The following is a 24360-nucleotide window of genomic DNA, read 5'->3' on the forward strand; positions in this document are numbered from 1 at the left end:
TGGTCACGAAGTAGATGAAGAAATTGTACTACCAAGGCAGCAAAATAACTGAAGATGGACAGACCAAGGAAGACATCGAAGGCAGATTAGTAGTGGAGAAAACGCCATTCCTGGCCAAGAGAAGTCTAGTAGTAGCAAACATAAGTCTTAATTGGAGGAAGAAATTTCTGAGAATGTACGTTTGGAGCACAGCACTTTATGGTAGTGAAACAAGGACTGTGGGAAAAGCGGAACAGAAGAGAATGGAAGCATTTGAGATGTGGTGCTACAAAAGAATATTGAATATTAGGTGGACTAATAAGGTAATGAATGAGGAGATTCTGCGCAGAATCGGAAAGGAAAGGAATATGTGGAAAACACTGACAAAGAGAAGTAAAGGATGATAGGACATCTGTTAAGACGTCAGGGAATGACTTCCATGGTACTAGAGGGAGCTGTAGAGGGCAAAAACTGTAGAGGAAGACAGAGATTGGGATACGTAGAGCAAACAATTGAGGACGTAGTTTTCAAGTGCTGCTACGAGATGAAGAGGTTGGCACAGGAGAGGAATTCGTGGCGGGCCGCATCAAACCAGTCAGAAGACTGATGACTTAAAAACGACTTTTCTTGGGAATAGGGATGACATGCGCATTCCTTTCCAGTAGCTAGGTACCCTTCATAGCTCCGGCATCTTGTTGTAAACTGGTGCTAGAATGAGGAGTCGTTTTGTAAAATTACTGTACGATTTCTGAGCAAGGTGGTGCAGCGTTTGGCAGACTGGACTCGCATTCGGGAGGACGACGGGTCAAATGTGCGCCCGGCCATCATGATTTAGATGTTTCGTCATTTTCCTAAAACGCTTCATGCAAATGCCAGGACGCTTCCTTTGAAAGGGAACGTCCGACTCTTTGCCATTCTTCTGTTTGGTCCCTTCCCCCAAATCCCATCAACCGTAAGACGTCGTGGTCTCCTTACTTTGATTGCTTACATATTCCGCCCTTACAATCATATTCCACACATCGAGACGCTTCATTCGAACGCAGTCTCGATAAGATAAAAGTCAATGTTGTATGAATTCATGTAAACGATACGCAAATAACAAGTGCGCACCGGGGTTGAGATACTTGAGGCTGGCGTACACACACACACACATTCAATACACGACGGTGATAGGGGCTTTTAGTTCGGGAGAGGCAGACCGCACGCCGAGAGGCCGGTCCCTCCAGATTCAGCCTATCTATGTTGGACAGCGACCGCCTGTGGAGCAGACAGTGTTTGCCCGAGTGAAAGGGGAGAACGACCCCGTGCTCGGCTTAAAAACAAATTCCGTTACATTGTCTGGGAGCGCCCAGCCTACGCATTCTTTACAAACATAGCACGCAGTTTCAGAGGTTTTCACAGAGAGACAGCAAACGCCAAACGCCGAAGCTACACATTTCCGGATTGGTCGCCTTAAACGAAACGTCATTCTCCCGTTTCAGAAGAGCAATGCTGATTGGCAGACGATATTCCTGATGCCTTGAGCTGAAGGAGTAATGGAAGAGACCGAAAGATATACCCCTTCACGTCTGGCGTGGAGAGGGTCTGTTCCATTGTCACTCTCGCAGCGAGATCACGTAACGAGAGCATGCGCGCTAGTACGTGTGCTCAAAGAGCGAGGAACAAGTCTCTCCTCAGTACTTCACTGGGAGAGCACCTCTGTCGAGAGCGAATCGGAGTGCAACTCTATATTGAGTCCTTGCGATTAAGAGTTGTTCACTGTGTTGGCCGCCACACTCATTGTGCAGTGTGAACCGACAGAGTTGTAGTTAAACGCCTGCGAGTGAATTTTTGAGTGGCATTGCGGTGGACTGGTTACCTGACCGGTGTACCACGCCAATAGTTAGACTAGGGGCGAATAGGAGTCCTCGACTTCATCAGCGCACAGGGAGAGTTTGATTGGCGAAGTTCAATCCAGACAGAACGAGAGTTATCTTATTTGTCAGCAGCGAGCGGCGCAGACAGCAGTCATCGCAGCTTACGGTATTGTGTGCTACAGCTCTTGCGAGCCCCATATTTCCTCCACAACAGTACACTTCACTGCATTTCACACGCGACATCCTCGACCGTACCTAGCAACATTCTAACGGATAATTATTCGAGTTGAGTAGGCGCGCCTCTCAGTCATTCTGCCAAGTCGATAACAATCTTAAACTTTGTATAGAAATTTCATTAGCGAATCCTATCCATAAGAGGTAACTTCACATTCCGAAAACAACCTGGAAATAAGTTGTTCAGTTCATAACTAAAAGTGCTATTGTGATTTCTCAGAATTTTTGCAAAATAAATAATAATTTTCGTTAGTTTCATGTTTTTCTTACACTACCTAGCACTACTCCAGTACCCAAGTATCCCACTAGTTACGTAAGAAATTTTGTGAATTTTTGTGTCATTTCCTTACAGCGGACGACTCCAGAAGATATTTATTGCTGCGAGTTTTTCAGGTATTTCTCTTTACGACGTTAGGAGCGTATGTCTGAGTTCTGTAGTAGTGTGAGGGGTGGAAATTGTATCTTGCAGGAGCCACAGGGTAAAGGGTACATCTCAGATTAATCCGTTGCACAGAATGACAGAATAGCACCCACACGCTAAAGGACAACCAACTGTGGTTATTCACAGCTAACTCATTAGGTTCATTTAATATCTTAATCTATCATCTCAATACACCAAAAGTATCGCAGAGAAATACTATTTTTTTTTGTTTTTACTCACCTCCGAAACGCTTTTGAGCAGTGGTGCCGAGGACGCGCTGGAGTCTTTGCTGGAACTTCTCGTGGGACTCTGAGCGTCGCGAACTGCAACAAATATAGACAGTGCCGACTCCATCAGTACCATGCGGAAATGTCATCTTCGTTAGACAAATCCTAGCATCATTACACCTACATTAAAATGGCTATTGTACTAATATTACACTAAATACTGTGCTATTTCATTCGCATAGTCAACAATGCAAGCAAGGTAGGGAGCGGAGTTTCTTATGACTGAGGCGAAATCGCTTAACGGGGATCTACGAGGGACGATCGCAAAGTATCACACAATAATTTTTTTCTCCCCTGACATTGCAGCTGCAATGTTGGAATTTCACGACGATATACAGTGTCACCTGAATAAATAGCAGAGTTAATAGTGGCTGGTTGCTGTCTTCTTCTTTGTGAGAATTAACCTACATTAAATAATAATATGTGGTGCTAACTCATGATCATCTTCGAGGCATCTGTCATCTGTTTAAGGAGAATGAAGTCTTTCGCCCCCCCCCCTCCCATGAACCGTAGACCTTGCCGTTGGTGGGGAGTCTTGCGTGCCTCAGCGATACAGATAGCCATACCGTAGGTGCAACCACAATGGAGGGGTATTTGTTGAGAGGCCAGACAAACGCGTGGTTCCTGAAGAGGGGCAGCAGCCTTTTCAGTAGTTGCAGGGACAACAGTCTGAATGATTGACTGATCTGGCCTTGTAATACTAACCAAAACAGCCTTGCTGTGCTGGTACTGCGAACGGCTGAAAGTAAGGGGAAACTACAGCAGTCATTTTTTCCGAGGACATGCAGCTTTACTGTGTGGTTAAACGGTGATGGCGTCCTCTTCGATAAAATATTCCGGAGGTAAAATAGTCCCCCATTTGGATCTCCGGGCGGGGACTACTCATGAGGACGTCATTATCAGGAAAAAGAAAACTGGCGTTCTACGGATCGGAGCGTGGAATGTCAGATCCCTTAAGCGGGCAGGTAGATTAGAAAATTTAAAAAGGGAAATGGATAGGTTAAATTTAGATATAGTGGGAATTAGCGAAGTTCGGTGGCAGGAGGAACAAGACTTTTGGTCAGGTGATTACAGGGTTATAAATACAAAATCAAATAGGAGTAATGCACGAGTAGGTTTAATAATGAATAAAAAAATAGTAGCGCGGGTTAGCTACTACAAACAGCATAGTGAACGCACTATTGTGGCCAAGATAGACACAAAGCCCATGCCTACTACAGTAGTACAAGTTTAATGCCAACTAGCTCTGCAGATGATGGAGAAATTGATAAAATGTATGATGAGATAAAAGAAATTATTCAGGTAGTGAAGGGAGACGAAAATTTAATACTCATGGGTGACTGGAATTCGAGAGCAGGAAAAGGGAGAGAAGGAAACACAGTAGGTGAATATGGATTGCGGGTAAGAAATGAAAGAGGAAGCCGTCTGGTGGAATTTTGCACAGAGCATAACTTAATCATAGCTAACACTTGGTTCAAGAATCATGAAAGAAGGTTGTACACGTGGAAGAATCCTGGAGATACTAGAAAGTATCAGCTAGCTTATACAATGGTAAGGCAGAGATTTAGGAACCAGGTTTTAAATTGTAAGACATTTCCAGGGACAGATGTGGACTCTGACCACAATCTATTGGTTATGAACTGTAGATTAAAACTGAAGAAACTGCAGACCTGGATAAACTGACTAAACCCGAGGTTGTCCAGAGCTTCAGGGAGAGCATAAGGCAACAATTGTCACGAATGGGAGAAAGAAATACAGTAGAAGAAGAATGGGTAGCTCTGAGGATTGAAGTAGTGAAGGCAGCAGAGGATCAAGTAGGTAAACAGACGAGGGCTAGTAGAAATCCTTGGGTAACAGAAGATATATTGAATTTAATTAATGAAAGGAGAAAATATAAAACTGCAGTAAATGAAGCAGGCAAAAAGGAATACAAAAGTCTCAAAAATGAGATCGACAGGAAGTGCAAAATGGCTAAGCCGGGGTGGCTAGAGGACAAATGTAAGGCTATAGAGGCTTATCTCATTAGGGGTAAGATAGATACTGCCTACAGGAAAATTAAAGAGACCTTTGGAGAAAAGAGAAATACTTGTATGAATTCAAGAGCTCAGATGGAAACCGTTCTAAGCAAAGAAGGAAAAGCAGAAAGGTGGAAGGAGTATATAGAGGCTCTATAGAAGGGCGATGTACTTGAGGACAATATTATGGAAATGGACGAGGATGTAGATGAAGATGAAATGGAAGATACGATAGTGCGTGAAGAGTTTGACAGACCACAGAAAGATCTGAGTCGAAAAAGGCCCCGAGAGTAGACAACATTCCATTAGAAATACTGACGGCCTTGGGAGAGCCAGTCCTGACAAAACTCTACCATCTGGTGAGCAAGATGTATGAGACAGGCGAAATACCCTCAGACTTCAAGAATAATATAATAATTCCAATCCCAAAGAAAGCAGGTGTTGACAGATGTGAAAATTACCGAACTATCAGTTTAATAAGTCACAGCTGCAAAATACTAATGCAAATTCTTTACAGACAAATGGAAAAACTGGTAGAAGCCGACCTCGGCGGAGATCAGTTTTGATTTCGTAGAAATATTGGAACACGTGAGGCAATACTGACCCTATGAATTATCTTAAAAAATAGATTAAGGAATGGCGAACCTACGTTTCTAGCATTTGTAGACTTAGAGAAAGCTTTTGACAATGTTGACTGGAATACTGTCTTTCAAATTCAGAAGGTGGCAGGGGTAAAATACAGGGAGCGAAAGGCTATTTACAATTTGTACAGAAACCAGATGGCAGTTATAAGAGTCGAGGGGCATGAAAGGGAAGCAGTGGTTGGGACGGGAGTGAGACAGGGTTGTAGCCTCTCCCCGATGTTATTCAATCTGTATATTGAGCAAGCAGTAAAGGAAACGAAAGAAAAATTCGGAGTAGGTATTAAAATCCATGGAGAAGAAGTAAAAATTTTGAGGTTCGCCGATGACAGTGTAATTCAGTCAGAGACAGCAAAGGACTTGGAAGAGCAGTTGAACGGAATGGACAGTGTCTTGAAAGGAGGATATAAGATGAACATCAACAAAAGCAAACCGAGGATAATGGAATGTAGTCAAATTAAATCGGGTGATGCAGAGGGGATTAGATTAGGAAATGAGACACTTAAAGTAGTAAAGGAGTTTTGCTATTTAGGGAGTAAAATAACTGATGATGTTCGAAGTAGAGAGGATATAAAATGTAGACTGGCAATGGCAAGGAAATCGTTTCTGAAGAAGAGAAATTTGTTAACATCGAGTATAGATTTAAGTGTCAGGAAGTCGTTTCTGAAAGTATTTGTATGGAGTGTAGCCATGTATGGAAGTGAAACATGGACGATAACCAGTTTGGACAAGAAGAGAATAGAAGCTTTCGAAATGTGGTGCTACAGAAGAATGCTGAAGATAAGGTGGGTAGATCACGTAACTAATGAGGAGGTACTGAATAGGATTGGGGAGAAGAGAAGTTTGTGGCACAACTTGACTAGAAGAAGGGATCGGTTGGTAGGACATGTCCTGAGGCATCAAAGGATCACCACTTTAGTATTGGAGGGCAGTGTGGAGGGTAAAAATCGTAGAGGGAGACCAAGAGATCAATGCACTGAGCAGATTCAGAAGGATGTAGGCTGCAGTAGGTACTGGGAGATGAAGAAGCTTGCAGAGGATAGAGTAGCAGGAGAGCTGCATGAAACCAGTCTCAGGACTGAAGACCACAACAACAACAACAACATACACAAAGGATAAAGTGTTGAGTTGAGCAGTTCGTGGTGTGTACACTGCTACCGCACGAATACGAGATGCTGTAGAAAACACGACGGAAGAGATGTTGGCAAAGACGTGGATAAAAACTGACTATCGTCTTTACGATCAACTGGGAATAAATGGAGCACATGTGCATGTGTGTACATAAAAAACAAAGTGTATCAGGTAAGCTACAACAAATGGCTCTGAGCACTATGGGACTTAATAGCTGTGGTCATCAGTCACCTAGAAGTTAGAACTACTTAAACCTAACTAACCTAAGGACATCACACACATCCATGCCCGAGACAAGATTCGAACCTGCGACCGTAGCGGTCAAGCGGTTCCAGACTGAAGCGCCTAGAACCGCACGGCCACTCCGGCCGGCTAAGCTACAACCTGCGACAAACCGCAAAGCTGTATGTACCATAGTTCCTTAGAAATAAATTTCAGAGTTCAGAGAAAGATTTTATGCACACACTGTATATCCATACACAGACATTACGTTTGCATGTCTCTGGAAACAAACGTGGCTGGAAACGTAAAGTTTCCGAAAGACCTTTCTGGGTTAAATCTCGCCCTTGCCGATGCGAATAAAGTGCAACATTTAGGGGTAGAAAAAAAAAGTAAGCGAAGTGTGGCGAGGGGATGGGGGAGAGGAAGCTTATTTGGAGTGCATTTAAAAGTTAGTGGGGTATTAACGAGACTGGAGTTCTGCGAACCGCGAAGTAATAAACCCGCGATAACCTCTTGTTACTATCTGCTAGCGGGAAGTGAGGTCAAGTTTGTAAAGGAAAACGGCGGGGGAACAGAGGGTGGGGGGGGGGGGAGACTGGAAGGGGTGGGCATTAAAGAAGGAGCTTTTTTCCTTTAACAGCGGTAATAAACCGGGGAAAGTTTACGAGGGCACAAGTGACGCAATGCTAGTCGCTGCGCGCTCTGGGAAGAGTCTGATATCGGTGTGGGAAACACAGGGGGCGGGGGAGGAGGGGTGTAAAACGCATTTCACGCGCCACGGGGCTCGTTCTACACCGCGCATGCGCGTCATGCATTATGCATGCGGCGAGTCGTGGCGACACATTACGATCGCGACTCGCTTAACATTCGTCCTCGCGCGCCCCACTAACGAGCTGGGGGCGTACGGACGGAGCTGCGGAAATACGTGATGGAAATTTTTTTCAGTTTCATAAGGTTTTAATTAGCACCTCGACCCAAAATCAAGCTGCCAACATGAAACTTTGTGATATTAGTCCATATGCGAAAATTTTCCCAGCTCGCCTCAGTCCTCAGGCAGTACATGTGATACTTCCACCTCGCAACCAAGTGTGGCGTTCGCTGGGTTATTCAGTGGTTTGGTATTTAACTAATTTGTAAATCAAAATGATAATCTCATTTTATTGTTGTTGTTGTTGTTGTGGTCTTCAGTCCTGAGACTGGTTTGATGCAGCCCTCCATGCTACTCTATCCCGTGCAAGCCTCTTCATCTCCCAGTACCTACTGCAACCTACATCCTTCTGAATCTGCTTGGTGTATTCATTTCTTGGTCTCCCCCTACAATTTTTACCCTCCACGCTGCCCTCCAATACTAAATTGGTGATCCCTTGATGCCTCAGAACATGTCCTACCAACCGATCCCTTCTTCTGGTCAAGTTGTGCCACAAACTCCTCTTCTCCCCAATCCTATTCAGTACCTCCTCATTAGTTATGTGATCTACCCATCTAATCTTCAGCATTCTTCTGTAGCACCACATTTCGAAAGCTTGTATTCTCTTCTTGTCCAAACTATTTACCGTCCATGTTTCACTTCCATACATGGCTACACTCCATACAAATACTTTCAGAAACGACTTCCTGACACTTAAATCTATACTCGATGTTAACAAATTTCTCTTCTTCAGAAACGCTTTCCTTGCCATTGCCAGTCTACATTTTATATCCTCTCTACTTCGACCATCATCAGTTATTTTGCTCCCAAAAGTCTTGTTCCTCCTGCCACCGAACTTCACTAATTCCCACTATATCTAACTTTAACCTATCCATTTCCCTTTTCAAATTTTCTAACCTACCTGCCCGATTAAGGGACCCGACATTCCACGCTCCGATCCGTAGAACGCCAGTTTTCTTTCTCCTGATAACGACATCCTCTTGAGTAGTCCCCGCCCGGAGATCCGAATGGGGGACTATTTTACCTCCGGAATATTTTACCCAAGAGGACGCCATCATCATTTAATCATACAGTAAAGCTGCATGCCCTCGGGAAAAATTACGGCCGTAGTTTCCCCTTGCTTTCAGCCGTTCGCAGTACCAGCACAGCAAGGCCGTTTTGGTTATTGTTACAAGGCCAGATCAGTCAATCATCCAGACTGTTGCCCCTGCAACTACTGAAAAGGCTGCTGCCCCTCTTCAGGAACCACACGTTTTTCTGGCCTCTCAACAGATACCCCTTCGTCGTGGTTGCACCTACGGTACGGCTATCTGTATCGCTGAGGCACGCAAGCCTCCCCACCGACGGCAACGTCCATGGTTCATGGGGGGGCTCATTTTATTACATTGAGTAATTACTAAATAAATTTCCTCCCGGCTAAAGAATTGGTCAAGTTGCTAAAGAACTCCAAGTTAACGTCGTGTTAAAGTGTTGTCTGTAAGTTGCGTAAGTGTCACTAAATCACAGTTCATACAACAGATTCTATACAACTATGGATTATGATGGAAACAGTTATCTTCAGCAAAGTGATCACCGAATATCAGCCGCGCACAACACTGACGTATGTTACCTGAAACAATATTCTTCGCAACTTGTGCGTAATTAATTTCGGCTCCATACATCAGCTAGAAAAGTTTGTTATAACGATCGTGCTATGAGCACTATTTTTAAAGAACCAGTCTGATTCGAATTATTTTCATTCAAATGTGTTCGGGACCACCGGTGCACATTTATTTTTACACATTTGCATTACGTTCGGCATTTATGTCTGCAGAGTTGCGTAATTTGAATTTGCCGCTGAGATAATTGTTAAGATGGCGGCAGACAATTGATAGAGACTTTCTATTGTTAGACCAAATAAGTAAGTATTTGAAATGATTATTAAACTCTATAAACTATACTTTCATATTGTGCACTATTTAGACCTCATCAAGCAAACATTTGATTTGTTTCTAAGGAAAACACAGACAAAAACGCGATCCAAATCGCTATCATCAATGGCTGCGCTCGTTGCAGCGGAAAGAAATAATTAGCAGAGATAATGCTTACTGAGAGAGGAATTAAAGTTACAAATAATTATTCACTCATATTTATAATAATACAGGGTTATTACAAATGATTGAAGCGATTTCACAGCTCTACAATAACTTTATTATTTGAGATATTTCCACAATGCTTTGCACACACATACAAAAACTCAAAAAGTTTTTTTAGGCATTCACAAATGTTCGATATGTGCCCCTTTAGTGATTCGGCAGACATCAAGCCGATAATCAACTTCCTCCCACACTCGGCGCAGCATGTCCCCATCAATGAGTTTGAAAGCACCGTTGATGCGAGCTCGCAGTTCCGGCACGTTTCTTGGTAGAGGAGGTTTAAACACTGGATCTTTCACATAACCCCACAGAAAGAAATCGCATGGGGTTAAGTCGGGAGAGCGTGGAGGCCATGACATGAATTGTTGATCATGATCTCCACCACGACCGATCCATCGGTTTTCCAATCTCCTGTTTAAGAAATGCTTCTGCTTTAGCCTTTTCCGTAAGATTTTCCAAACCGTCGGCTGTGGTACGTTTAGCTCCCTGCTTGCTTTATTCGTCGACTTCCGCGGCTACGCGTGAAACTTGCCCGCACGCGTTCAACCGTTTCTTCGCTCACTGCAGGCCGACCCGTTGATTTCCCCTTACAGAGGCATCCAGAAGCTTTAAACTGCGCATACCATCGCCGAATGGAGTTAGCAGTTGGTGGATCTTTGTTGAACTTCGTCCTGAAGTGTCGTTGCACTGTTATGACTGACTGATGTGAGTGCATTTCAAGCACGACATACGATTTCTAGGCTCCTGTCACCATTTTGTTTCACTGCGCTCTCGAGCACTCTGGCGGCAGAAACCCGAAGTGCGGCTTCAGCCGAACAAAACTTTATGAGTTTTTCTACGTATCTGTAGTGTGTCGTGACCATATGTCAATGAATGGAGCTACAGTGAATTTATGAAATCGCTTCAATCATTTGTAATAGCCCTGTAATGAACTGTATTTTCAAGTAATAATTAACAAATAATTACAATTTCTTAACAGACATCAGTTTGATATGCGTCCGAACTTACAAAATCCAACCAACAGAAGGTAAAAACAAAGGAAGACAAACGCAGATCATAACAGCAATTTACAATTATCATTGTCTTTGTATGATACACATCGATATGTCCAATTATATCATAGAATATTATATAAATAATTAATATTTATAAGTTTTCACTGTTTTTTCATACGTCGAATAGATAATGTTTATAACTGTTAGAGGCATAATTTCCTCTCGTCGCACTGTAGCCAAAAATTTATCTCGTGGATGTTACACAAGCGTTACATACGCAGCGCTATAGTTGAATTCTTTTATCTTGACGGTTCGCGCATGCCAGCCCAGACGCAGAAGATTCCTGCGTTGCCAGTTGTACACGCCAAGAGAAGCAGCGCCATAGTACAGTACAGTTCTCTAACTTACGTTTAGGGGGGAGCGCGCAGTTTATGAAGTAAAGCCACCACGGCCGCATTAACCCTTTCGCTGCTACAGAGACGTGCTCCCCGCATTTTGTCATCACTGCACTGCTCGCCTGTGCAGACACATGGTGTTTCGACTGCTTTGACGCACTTTATCATTCGATTTCACAAAAACTATTTGGCCCAATAATTTGATTTTTACACATCTTCTTGACTGACACCTTCCCCCATAAATGACTTAATTTTGTTTAAATGTTCAACACAGTTATTGTGCAGCATTAAATGTAGTAAATTTTGAAGAGTTTGCAGAGGTAAAAGTCCACAGCGTATTCTTTCTGTATGGTAGATTTTAGCTGCCACTAAAAATTTCGAAAAAATTACATTCAAACGAATAAAATTGATGAAGTAAGACACTTCGATATTGTTTTTAAATAAAGAAAATATTGAGCACTGAACAAGGTTTTTTTTTTTTTTTTTTTTTTTTTTTAAATCTCATTTGTTCGTTGTATCTTTTCAGTTCGTTGTTGATCCATCAACTCAGTTTTTTTATTACAGAGGGCAGCTAGCCCTCTGACCGAACACGCTGAGCTACCGTGCCGGCTACTGAGAACCTTTTACTTGGCATCCTTACACCTTCACCATTACGCTACCACAGCTTGTCATTTAACTGAGTTCCTGGAGGATTTTAAAGAATCACGCAAAATACCGATAAACACTGTTGGTATGACTATGAATTACGTTTCATCGAAGTACAAAATGGTTCAAATGGCTCTGAGCACTATGGGACTCAACTGCTGTGGTCATAAGTCCCCTAGAACTTACAACTAGTTAAACCTAGCTAACCTAAGGACATCAGACACATCCATGCCCGAGGCAGGATTCGAACCTGCGACCGTAGCGGTCGTGCGGTTCCAGACAGTAGCGCCTTTACCCGCTCGGCCACTCCGGCTGGCATCGAAGTACAGTAGGAAATAAACAATTACCGCTGTTCTTTATTGCGAAGAAGCGGTTGGTGAGAATGAATTTCCTTGCTATCGCCTGGATTAGGAGGCTTATTGCTTGTTTGGTTTAATTAATTAATAGAATATGAAGCAGCTGGTATAAAGAATCCTTTTTCCAAACATTCTTTTGTAGGAAGTATGGTATCAAGACACTGCTTTTGTTCAATTACTTTATTTATGACCGAACGTTTCTAAAACTGCAGACACTCGTCCGTGCTCTGCACTGCAGTCGAGCTCTGGCAACGTCGTTCTCTGTTCATTGGCTGACTGTGTTTTGTGACGTCAGATGCGCAGAACGAACCTAAACTCGGCCACCGTCGTAAATGACGCGCACTTTAGTGCACGATCTGTACAATGATGTTTCATTTGCGGGGCGCTCAACTGCGTGGTTATCAGCGCCCATACAAAGTCCCAATTTTCACCAGTCCAATTGTTAAAAAATACAAATTAGTCATGGTCACGAATGATGATGATGAAATGATGAGGACAACACAAACACCCAGTCCCTGGAAAGAGAAAAATCACCAAGCCGGCCGGGAATCAAACCTAGGACCCCGTGAAACAGGGGCACCAACGCTAGCCACTAAACCACGAGCTGTGGACGTATTACCCAATGGCGACCACAATTTTGGGCATGTTTTTAATATTCTGAAGGTGAAATTTTATATTTTACTGACGCTTTTCGGATATTTCAAAGACACCTCCGCTACATCAACTGACCCAGTACGTTTGAATTACTTTGTACCCGTAGAGAGTTCTTGTTGTTGTGGTCCTCACTCCAAAGACTGCTTTGATGCAGCTCTCCATGCTAATCTATCCTGTGCAAGCCTCTTCATCTCCAAGTACACTACTGGCCATTAAAATTGCTGCACCAAGAAGAAATGCAGATGATAAATGGGTATTCATTGGACGAATATATTATACTAGAACTGACATGTGATTACATTTTCATGCAATCTGGGTGCATAGATCCTGAGAAATCAGTACCCAGAACAACCACCTTGGCCGTAATAACGGCCACGAAACGCCTGCGCATTGAGTCAAACAGAGCTTGGATAGCGTGTACACGTACAGCTGCCCATTCAGCTTCAACTCGATACCACAGTTCATCAAGAGTAGTGACTGGCGTATTGTGATGAGCCAGTTGCCTTGCCACCACTGACCAGACGTTTTCAATTGGTGAGAGATCTGGAGAATGTGCTGGCCAGGGCAGCAGTCGAACATTTTCTGTATCCAGAAAGGCCCGTACAGGACCTGCAACATGCGGTCGTGCATTATCCTGCTGAAATGTAGGGTCTCGAAGGGATCGAATGAAGGGTAGAGTCAGGGGTCGTAACACATGTGAAATGTAACGTCCACTGTTCAAAGTGCCGTCAATGCGAACGGGAGGTGACCGAGACGTGTAACCAATGGCACCACATACCACCACGCCGGGTGATACGCCAGTATGGCGATGACGAATACACGGTTCCAATGTGCGTTCACCGTGATGTCGCCAAACACATGATGCTGTAAACAGAAGCTGGATTCATCCGAAAAAAAGACACTTTGCCATTCGTGCACCCAGGTTCGTCGTCGAGTACACCATCGCAGGCGCTCTTGTCTGTGATGCAGCGTCAAGGGTAACCGCAGCCACGGTCTCTGAGCTGATAGTCCATGCTGCTGCAAATGTCGTCGAACTTGTCGTGCAGATGGTTGTTGTCCTGCAAACGTCCCCATTTGTTGACTCAGGCATCGAGACGCGGCTGCACGATCCGTTACAGCCGTGCGGATAAGATGCCTGTCATCTCGACTGCTAGTGATACGAGGCCGTCGGGATCCAGCACGGCGTTCCGTATCACCCTCCTGAACCCACCGATTCCATATTCTGCTAACAGTCATTGGATCTCGACCAATGCGAGCAGCAATGTCGCGATACGATAAACCGCAGTCGCGATAGGCTACAATCCGACCTTTAACAAAATCGGAAACGTGATGGCACGCATTTCTCCTCCTTACACGAGGCATCACAACAACGTTTCACCAGGCAACGCCGGTCAACTGCTGTTTGAGTATGAGAAATCGGTTGGAAACTTCGCTCGTGTCAGCACGTTGTAGGTGTCGCCACCAGCGCCAACCTTGTGTGAATGTTCTGAAAAGCTAATCATTTGCATATCACGGCATCTTCTTCCTGTCGGTTAAATTTCGCGTCTGTAGCACGTCATATTCGTCGTGTAGTCGTTTTAATGTCCAGTAGCGTAACTACTGCACCCTACATCCTTTTGACTCTGCTTACTGTATTCATTTCCTCGGTCTGCCTCTACGATTTTTACCCTCCACGCTGCCCTCCAGTATTAAACTGGTGATCCCTTCATGTCTCAGAACGTGTCTTACCAACCGATCCCTTCTTATAGTCGGGTTGTACCACAAATTTTTCTACTCCCTAATTCTATTCAGTACCTCCTCATTAGTTACATGATCTACCCATCTAATCTTCAGCATTCTTCTGTAGCACCACATCTCAAAAGCATCTATTCTTTTCTTGTCTAAACTGTTTATCGTCCATGTTTCACTTCCACATATGACCACACTCCATACAAGTACTTTGGTTGGCCCATTCTTCTTTGGAAGTGCCCTAACTGGTGAGATGTACATAAGCTACAAACATAGGTTTTACCTGCCATCCGAGAGGTGTTCGGAGATAAAAGATTTTACCTACAACAAGATGGCACTCTGACGGAGATGTCGGAGCTTACGTCGATGAAAATCTACCTGGACGACGGAAAGGTCGAAGAGGAGCTGCCGAGTACCCACCGCAGTCTCAGGCCCTTATACATCTTGATTCCTTCCAGTGGGGGACCTCGAAAAATGATATCAACAGGAGCTAGCTACACTGAACGAGTTACGAGAAACCACACATGCGCCCTGTGCTGCTATCACACCTGCAACACTGGCAGCAGTAGTTCGCCCAATAGTTCAGTGCCATGACTGTTGTCCGACTGCTAATGGGGGTCACTTTGAGCACATAAAATAATCTATCCCCTCCCTCCCCTCCCTCCTGTAAGACTTGTAACAGTATGGCATTTTGAAACTTGCTGGAAGATTAAAACTGTGTGCCAGACCGAGACTCCAACTCGGGACCTTTGCCTTTCTAATGCTCTACCACCTGAGCTACCCAAGCACGACTCACGCCCGGTACTCACAGCTTTACTTCTGCCAGTACCTCGTCTCCTACCTTCCAAACTTTACAGAAGCTCTCCAGCGAACTTTGCAGAACTAGCAATCCTGAAAGAAAGGATATTGCAGAGACATGGCTTAGCCACAGCCTGGGGGATGTTTGCAGAATGAGATTTTCACTGTGCAGCGGAGTGTGCGCTGATATGAAACTTCCTGGCAGATTAAAACTGTGTGCCGGACCGAGACTCCAACTCGGGACCTTTGCCTTTCTAATGCTCTACCATCTGAGCTACCCAAGCAAGACTGACGCCCCATCCTCACAGCTTCACTTCTGCCAGTACCTCGTCTCCTACCTTCCAGACTACAGAAACTCTCCTGCGAACCTTGCAGAACCAACACTCCTGAAAGAAAGGATGTTGCGGAGACATGGCTTAGCCACAGCCTGGGGGCTATTTCCACACTTCTGGAACCTTGCAGGACTAGCACTCCTGAAAGAAAGGATATTGCGCAGACATGGCTTAGCCACAGCCTAGGGGATGTTTCCAGAATTCTGGAAAGAACCCCCAGGCTGTGGCTAAGCCATGTCTCCGCTATATCCTTTCTTTCAGGAGTGCTAGTCCTGCAAGCTTCGCAGGAGAGCTTCTGTAAAGTTTGGAAGGTAGAAGACGAGGTACTGGCAGAAGTAAAGGTGTGAGTACCGGGCGTGAGTTGTGCTTGGGTAGCTCAGTTGGTAGAGCACTTGCCCGCGAAAGGCAAAGGTCCCGAGTTCGAGTCTCGGTGCGGCACACAGTTTTAATCTGCCAGGAAGTTTCATATCAGCGCACACTCCGCTGCAGAATGAAAATCTCATTCTGGAAGTATGTCATTTTGTTCCATTGACATTGGTTATCAAAGAGTGTCTGTACTCTCCTGCACCCCTCTGTATAGGCAACTTTCACTTACCCTCCGAAAAGACCCTCTAAAACTGAAAGATATTCTATGTGAAAAAATTCCTCTTTATCAGTCATTTCTATCGCTTACCAATCTGCACTTTATTTTCTCTCTACTTTGCTCTCGTCACTTACTTTGCTGTAACAAAGCTTACCTTCTGTTTTTACCGCTGATCTAATTCCTCAACACTGCCCGATTTATTTCGTCTATATTCCATAAGCCTCGACTTACTTTCATTAATGTTCATGGAATAAGCTCTTTTCGAGACATCATCTATTCCGATCAAATGCTCTTGCAACTTCTTTGCCGTACCCGACAAACCTCGAGGTTTTCATTTCTCCTCGCTAAACTTTAACACCCCTCCCAAAATTTTGTCTGGCTTCTTTTACCCTCTGCTCAACGTACAGATTCAGTTGTTGTTGTTGTAGTCTTCAGTCCTGAGACTGGTTTGATGCAGCTCTCCATGCTACTCTATCCCGTGCAAGCTTCATCTCCGAGTACCTACTGCAACCTAGCCCCTTCAGAATGTGCTTAGTGTATTCATCTCTTGGTCTCCCTCTACGATTTTTACCCTCCACGCTGCCCTCCAATACTAAATTGGTGATCCCTTGATGCCTCAAAACGTGTCCTACCAACCGGTCCCTTCTTCTAGTCAAGTTGTGCCACAAACTCCTCTTCTCCCCAATTCTATTCAATACCTCCTCATTAGTTATGTGATCTACCCATCTAATCTTCAGCATTCTTCTGCAGCACCACATTTCGAAAGCTTGTATTCTCTTCTTGTCCAAACTATTTATCGTCCATGTTCAGATTCAGTAACGTTGGCGATAGAATAGAGCCCTGTGTCAATTACTCCTCAACCACTGCTTCCCTTCCATGTCCTTCCATTTTTATTATCTGCATCTGGTGTTTATACATGGTGTAGATAACCACTCTCTCCCTGTATTTTATCCGGAACTTCATAAGATCTATTACCAAAAATAATGGCAAAAGTTTTTTCTAAATCCATAAATGCTAAAAAAATGAGAGTTCCTCTACCAATTTTCTAACGCAGTTTTACTAAAATCGTCCACGAAGCAAGATCCACTGCGACTCAGCGACGAATATTTGCTCCACCAACTCATCTGTGTAATAAACGGAAAAGTGCATTTCCAGGTAGCAATATTTCTCGTCGGGACAAATTCCGGCAAAACCATTTTTACCGCGAGAGCGCTTTACGCTCGGCTGACGGAATGTTCCAGGTATCCACTTTTTTTCCCTTTTTTTTAACATTTCCATGTCTCGTGAAAGTACGAGAACGCCGAGGCTGGGACGGGCGGAAAAAATATAGGAGCCAGTCAGTCGGGCAGAGGCTGGAAGGAATTTCGTGGGAGAGACATCAGATAGGAGCGGAATGTTATCGGAAATACGTCAGCGGCGCTACTTTGCGGTTTTTGCGGATTTTATTCCGAGCCGCGGCTGACATCGTGACGTCGAGAGAGAGGGAACCCTTCCCTACCTGGGGCCGCTTCTCATTTACATAACACACTGTGGAAGCGCAGGACTCGTGTGTGTACTCCAGGTATTTCTCATAATACGATTCGCGGGTCGCGATTTCTCTCGATTGTGTATCAAGAGAGGAGACGATTCGTTTGATATCCACATACACTCCTGGAAATTGAAATAAGAACACCGTGAATTCATTGTCCCAGGAAGGGGAAACTTTATTGACACATTCCTGGGGTCAGATACATCACATGATCACACTGGCAGAACCACAGGCACATAGACACAGGCAACAGAGCACGCACAATGTCGGCACTAGTACAGTGTATATCCACCTTTCGCAGCAATGCAGGCTGCTATTCTCCCATGGAGACGATCGTAGAGATGCTGGATGTAGTCCTGTGGAACGGCTTGCCATGCCATTTCCACCTGGCGCCTCAGTTGGACCAGCGTTCGTGCTGGACGTGCAGACCGCGTGAGACGACGCTTCATCCAGTCCCAAACATGCTCAATGGGGGACAGATCCGGAGATCTTGCTGGCCAGGGTAGTTGACTTACACCTTCTAGAGCACGTTGGGTGGCACGGGATACATGCGGACGTGCATTGTCCTGTTGGAACAGCAAGTTCCCTTGCCGGTCTAGGAATGGTAGAACGATGGGTTCGATGACGGTTTGGATGTACCGTGCACTATTCAGTGTCCCCTCGACGATCACCGGTGGTGTACGGCCAGTGTAGGAGATCGCTCCCCACACCATGATGCCGGGTGTTGGCCCTGTGTGCCTCGGTCGTATGCAGTCCTGATTGTGCGCTCACCTGCACGGCGCCAAACACGCATACGACCGTCATTGGCACCAAGGCAGAAGCGACTCTCATCGCTGAAGACGACACGTCTCCATTCGTCCCTCCATTCACGCCTGTCGCGACACCACTGGAGGCGGGCTGCACGATGTTGGGGCGTGAGCGGAAGACGGCCTAACGGTGTGCGGGACCGTAGCCCAGCTTCATGGAGACTGTTGCGAATGGTCCTCGCCGATACCCCAGGAGCAACAGTGTCCCTAATTTGCTGGGAAGTGGTGGTGCGGTCCCCTACGGCACTGCGTAGGATCCTACGGTCTTGGCGTGCATCCGTGCGTCGCTGCGGTCCGGTCCCAGGTCGACGGGCACGTGCACCTTCCGCCGACCACTGGCGACAACATCGATGTACTGTGGAGACCTCACGCCCCACGTGTTGAGCAATTCGGCGGTACGTCCACCCGGCCTCCCGCATGCCCACTATACGCCCTCGCTCAAAGTCCGTCAACTGCACATACGGTTCACGTCCACGCTGTAGCGGCATGCTACCAGTGTTAAAGACTGCGATGGAGCTCCGTATGCCACGGCAAACTGGCTGACACTGACGGCGGCGGTGCAGAAATGCTGCGCAGCTAGCGCCATTCGACGGCCAACACCGCGGTTCCTGGTGTGTCCGCTGTGCCGTGCGTGTGATCATTGCTTGTACAGCCCTCTCGCAGTGTCCGGAGCAAGTATGGTGGGTCTGACACACCGGTGTCAATGTGTTCTTTTTGCCATTTCCAGGAGTGTAGTTATAAGTTGGCACAGTGGATAGGCTTTGAAAGACTGAACACAGATCAATCGAGAAAACAGGAAGAAGTTGTGTGGAACTATGAAAAAAATTAGTAAAATATACAAACTGAGTATTCCATGCGCAAGGTAGGCAACATCAAGGTCAATCGGAGTCGAGGAGCGCCGTGGTCCCGTGGTTAGCGAGAGTAGCTATGGAGCGAGAGGTCCGAGGTTCAAGTCTTCCCTCGAGTAAAAAGTTTAATTTTTTATTTTCAGTTTATGTGACAAACTCTTATGTTTTCATCACTTTTTTAGGAGTGATTATCACATCCACAAGAAAACCTAAATCGGGCAAGGTAGAAGAATCTTTTTACCCATTCGCCAAGTGTGCAAGTTAGGTGGGTCGACAACGTATTCCTGTCATGTGACGCACATGCCGTCATCAGTGTCGTATAGAATATATCAGACGTGTTTTCCTGTGGAGGAATAGGTTGACCTATGACCTTGCGATCCAATGTTTTCGGTTCCCATTGGAGAGCCACGTCCTTTCGTCTACTAATCGCACGGTTTTGAGGTGCGGTCGCAAAACACAGACACTAAACTAGTTACAGTGAACAGAGACGTCAATGAACGAAAGGACAGATCATAACTTTGCGAAAATAAAGAAAGTAAAATTTTCGGTCGAGGAAAGACTTGAACCAAGGACCTCTCGCTCCGCAGTTACTCACGCTAACCACGGGACCACGGCGCTCCTGAGTTCATGTTGTCCATGTTATTGCATATCTTGCACATGGACTACTCAGTTTGTATGTTCTACTAATTTTTTTCATAGTTCCACACAACTTCTTCCTGTTTTCTCGATTGATCTGTTTTCAGTTTTTCAAGGCCTATCCATTCTGCCAACTTATAACTTAATCTGAGGGGGGTGCGATGGGGAGGTTCCCTTGTAAGTTCTAGGGGACTGGACCTTAGAAGTTGTCCCATAGTGCTCAGAGCCATTTGAGCCAAGCCTTCAACAAAACATCATCGATGTGGGCTTTCGAATCCGAAGACCCACTCGTGAACCCTCCATTACGACACAAAGCTTAACGTCTCTCCTGGGTCCGTCAACACCGACATCGGACTGTTGATAACTGGAAACATGTTGCCTGGTCGGACAAGTCTCGTTTCAAATTGCATCGAGTGCATGGACGTGTACGGATATGGATACAACCTCATTAATCCACGGACCCTGTTTGTCAGCAGGGGACTGTTGAAGCTGTTGGAGGCTCTGTAATGGCGTGGGGCGTCTGCAGTTGGAGTGATAGGGCACCCCTGCTACGACTAGATACGACTCTGACAGGTGACACGTATGTATGCATCCTGTCTGACCACCTGCATACATTCGTGTCCATTGTGCATTCAGACGGGCTTGGGCAATTCCGGTAGGAAAACGCTACACCCGGCAAGTCCAGAAATGCTACAGAGTGGCTCCAGGGACACTCTTCAGAGTCTGAACACTTCGGCAACCCGCCGAGCTCCCCAGACATGAACATTTTTAGCATATCTGGGGTGTCTTGCAACGTGCTGTTCAGGAGAGATCTCCACCACCTCGTAATCTTACGGATGTATGGACAGTCCTGCGGGATTCGTGGTGTCAGTTCCCTGCAGCACTACTTCAGACAATTGCTTGCGGCACGCTATACGATTCACAACAGACTCGTGTGCCCACGTGGTTCGCGGAGACACAATTTCTACGTACGTGGCCAAATTTTAGTAACATTAAACTACGCAGCCGCGAACAATTATATTTTACAGAAGACACATTTGAATGCGAAATGTAATGTGAGTAGGGCTATGCGAGAGACGATCAACGAATTCGAAAGTAAAGTTGTATGTACTGACTTGGCAGAAAATCCTAAGAAATTTTGGTCATGTCAAAGCGGTAGGTGGATCAAAACAAAATGTCCAGACACTCTGTGACCAAAATGGTACTGAAATAGAGGATGACAGACTAAAGGCCGAAATACTAAATGTCTTTTTCCAAAGCTGTTTCACAGAGGATGACTGCAGTGTAGTTCCTTCTCTAGATTGTCGCGCAGATGACAAAATGGTAGATATCGAAATACCATAGATGTCAGAGGGATATAAAAACAATTAAAATCGGTCAAAAGAGGAAAGGTCGCTGGACCTGATGGGATACCAGTTCGATTTTACACAGAGTACGCGAAGGAACTTGCCCCCCTTCTTGCAGCGGTGTACCGTAGGTCTCTATAAGAGTGTAACGTTCCAAAGGATTGGAAAAGGCCACAGATCATCCCCGTTTTCCAGAAGGGACGTCGAACAGATGTGCAGAACTATAGACCTATATCTCCAACGTCGATCAGTTGTAGAATTTTGGAACACGAATTATGTTCGAGTACAATGACTTTTGTGGAGACTAGAAATCTACTCTATAGGAATAAGCATGGGTTTCGAAAAAGACGATCGTGTGAAACCCAGCTCGCGTTATTCGTCTACGAGACTCAAGACGGCCATAGACACGGGTTTCTCGACTTGCGCAAGGCGTTTGATACAGTTTCCCACAGTCGTTTAATGAACATAGTAAGAGCATATGGACTATCAGACCAATTGTGAGATTGTATTGAAGAGTTCCTAGATAACAGAACGCAGTATGTCATTCTCAATGGAGAGAAGTCTTCCGAAATAAGAGAGATTTCAGGTGTGCCGCAGGGGAGTGTCGTAGGACCGTTGCTATTCATGATATACATAAATGACCTTGTGGATAACATCGGAAGTTCACTGAGGCTTTTTGCGCATGATGCTCTAGTATATCGAGAAGTTCTAACAATGGAAAATTGTACTGAAATGAAAGAGGATCTGCAGCGAATTGACGCATGGTGCAGGGAATGGCAACTGAATCTCAATGTAGACAAGTGTAATGTGCTGCGAATACATAGAAAGAAAGATGCTTATCATTTAGCTACAATATAGCAGGTCAGCAACTGGAAGCAGTTAATTCCATGAATTATCTGGGAGTAGGCATTAGGAGTGATCTAAAATGGAATGATCATATAAAGTTGATCGTCGGTAAAGCAGATGCCAGACTGAGATTCATAGGAAGAATCCTAAGGAAATGCAGTCCTAAAACAAAGGAAGTAGGTTACAGTACACTTGTTCGCCCACTGCTCGAATACTGCTCAGCAGTGTGGGATCCGTACCAGATAGGGTTGATAGAAGAGATAGAGAAGATCCAACGGAGAGCAGCACGCTTCGTTACAGGATCATTTGGTAATCGCGAAAGCTTTACGGAGATGACAGATAAACTCCAGTGGAAGACTCTGCAAGAGAGACGCTCAGTAGCTCAGTACGGGCTTTTGTTGAAGTTTCGAGAACGTACCTTCACCGAAGAGTCCAGCAGTATATTGCTCCCTCCTACGCATATCTCGCGAAGAGACCGTGAGGATAAAATCAGAGAGATTAGAGGCCATACAGAAGCATACGGACAATCTTTCCTTCCACGAACAATACGAGACTGGAATAGAAGGGAGAACCGATAGAGGTACTCAGGGTACCCTCCGCCACGCACCGTCAGGTGGCTTGCGGAGCATGGATGTAGATGTAGAACATAACCATTTCTAGCCAATGACCGGTTCAGTTGGACCAGAGAGCTCAATTCACTGCACGAAAACACAGCCCATACCTTTATGGAACCACCACCAACCTGCACAGTGCCTTGTCGACACCTTCGGTCAATGGACTCCTGGTCACTAGTTCGGCCTATACTTGAGTATTGCTCATCAGTGTGGGATCCGTACCAGGTCGGGTTGACAGAGGAGATAGAGAAGAGCCAAAGAAGAGCGGCGCGTTTCGTCACAGGGTTATTTGGTAAGCGTGATAGCGTTACGGAGATGTTTAGCAAACTCGAGTGGCAGACTCTGCAAGAGAGGCGCTCTGCATCGCGGGGTAGCTTGCTGTCCAGGTTTCGAGTGGGTGCGTTCCTGGATGAGGTATCGAATATGTCGCTTCCCCCTACTTATACCACCCAAGGAGATCACGAATGTAAAATTAGAGAGATTAGAGCGCGCACGGAGGCTTTCCGGCAGTTGTTCTTCCCGCGAACCGTACGCGACTGGAACAGGAAAGGGAGGTAATGACAGTGGCACGTAAAGTGCCCTCCGCCACACACCGTTGGGTGGCTTGCGAAGTATAAATGTAGACGTAGATGTAGATGTCTGCGCCACACTCGATTCCTGCCATCAGCTCTTAGCAACTGAAATCGGAACTCGTCAACCAGGCCACGGTTTTCCAGTCGTCTAGGGTCGAACCTATACGTCATGAGCCCAAGAGAGGCACAGCGGGCGATGTCGTGCTGTTAGCAAAGGCACTGGCTTAGGTCGTCTGCTGGCACGGCCCCCATATTAGGAGGTGTCATCGGAAAGTTTTGAGAATGGATCAGCTACTGCCTACTGGTTTGGCGGGCAGGTACACGGCGGGTGAGGAGTGAGTCATTGCCTTGTCCTTGAACGCTCTCTGACAGGAAACTGCGTTTCCCTTATTCAGTTGGTTGTGGCAGCTGGTTGAGTGCAGGTGTGTTAGGGCTTGTTGCCGGATTCTGTCTGGATGAAAATGGATGTAAAAACGGAGCAACGAGTTTGTGTGAAATTGTGTTTTAAAACCAGGAAATCAGCTTCTGAGACTTACAAACCATTAAAAAGAGCTTTTGGAGATAACTGTATTAGGCAGCAAAATGTTGTTGTCTGGTTCAACTGATTTAAAAATGGCCACGAATCAGTTGAAGATGGACCAAGGTCCGGCCGTCCTTCCACCTCAAAAACGAATGACTTAGTGCGCTCTGATCGTAGCCTTACAATTAGGGAGATGGCTGATGAACTTAATTTAGCCGGCCATTGGTGGCCGAGCGGTTCTAGGCGCTTCAGTTCGGAACCGCGCTGCTGTTACTGTCGCAGGTTCGAATCCTGTCTCGGGCATGGACG

At 45.5% G+C, this 24360-nt stretch overlaps 1 protein-coding gene across 1 annotated transcript in view; it reads right to left on the reverse strand.

Moving 5' to 3' along the window:
* LOC126212700 (pleckstrin homology domain-containing family G member 5) overlaps positions 1–24360 on the reverse strand; it is an 870566-nt gene that overhangs the window by 397672 nt on the left and 448534 nt on the right. The window contains exon 4 of the mRNA XM_049940115.1: positions 2731–2813. Within this exon, the coding sequence (XP_049796072.1) occupies positions 2731–2813 (83 nt within the window). The remainder of the gene's footprint in view (positions 1–2730; positions 2814–24360) is intronic.

The sequence above is a fragment of the Schistocerca nitens genome, chromosome 11, assembly GCF_023898315.1.
Source record: "Schistocerca nitens isolate TAMUIC-IGC-003100 chromosome 11, iqSchNite1.1, whole genome shotgun sequence".
In the NCBI taxonomy this organism is placed as follows: domain Eukaryota; kingdom Metazoa; phylum Arthropoda; class Insecta; order Orthoptera; family Acrididae; genus Schistocerca; species Schistocerca nitens.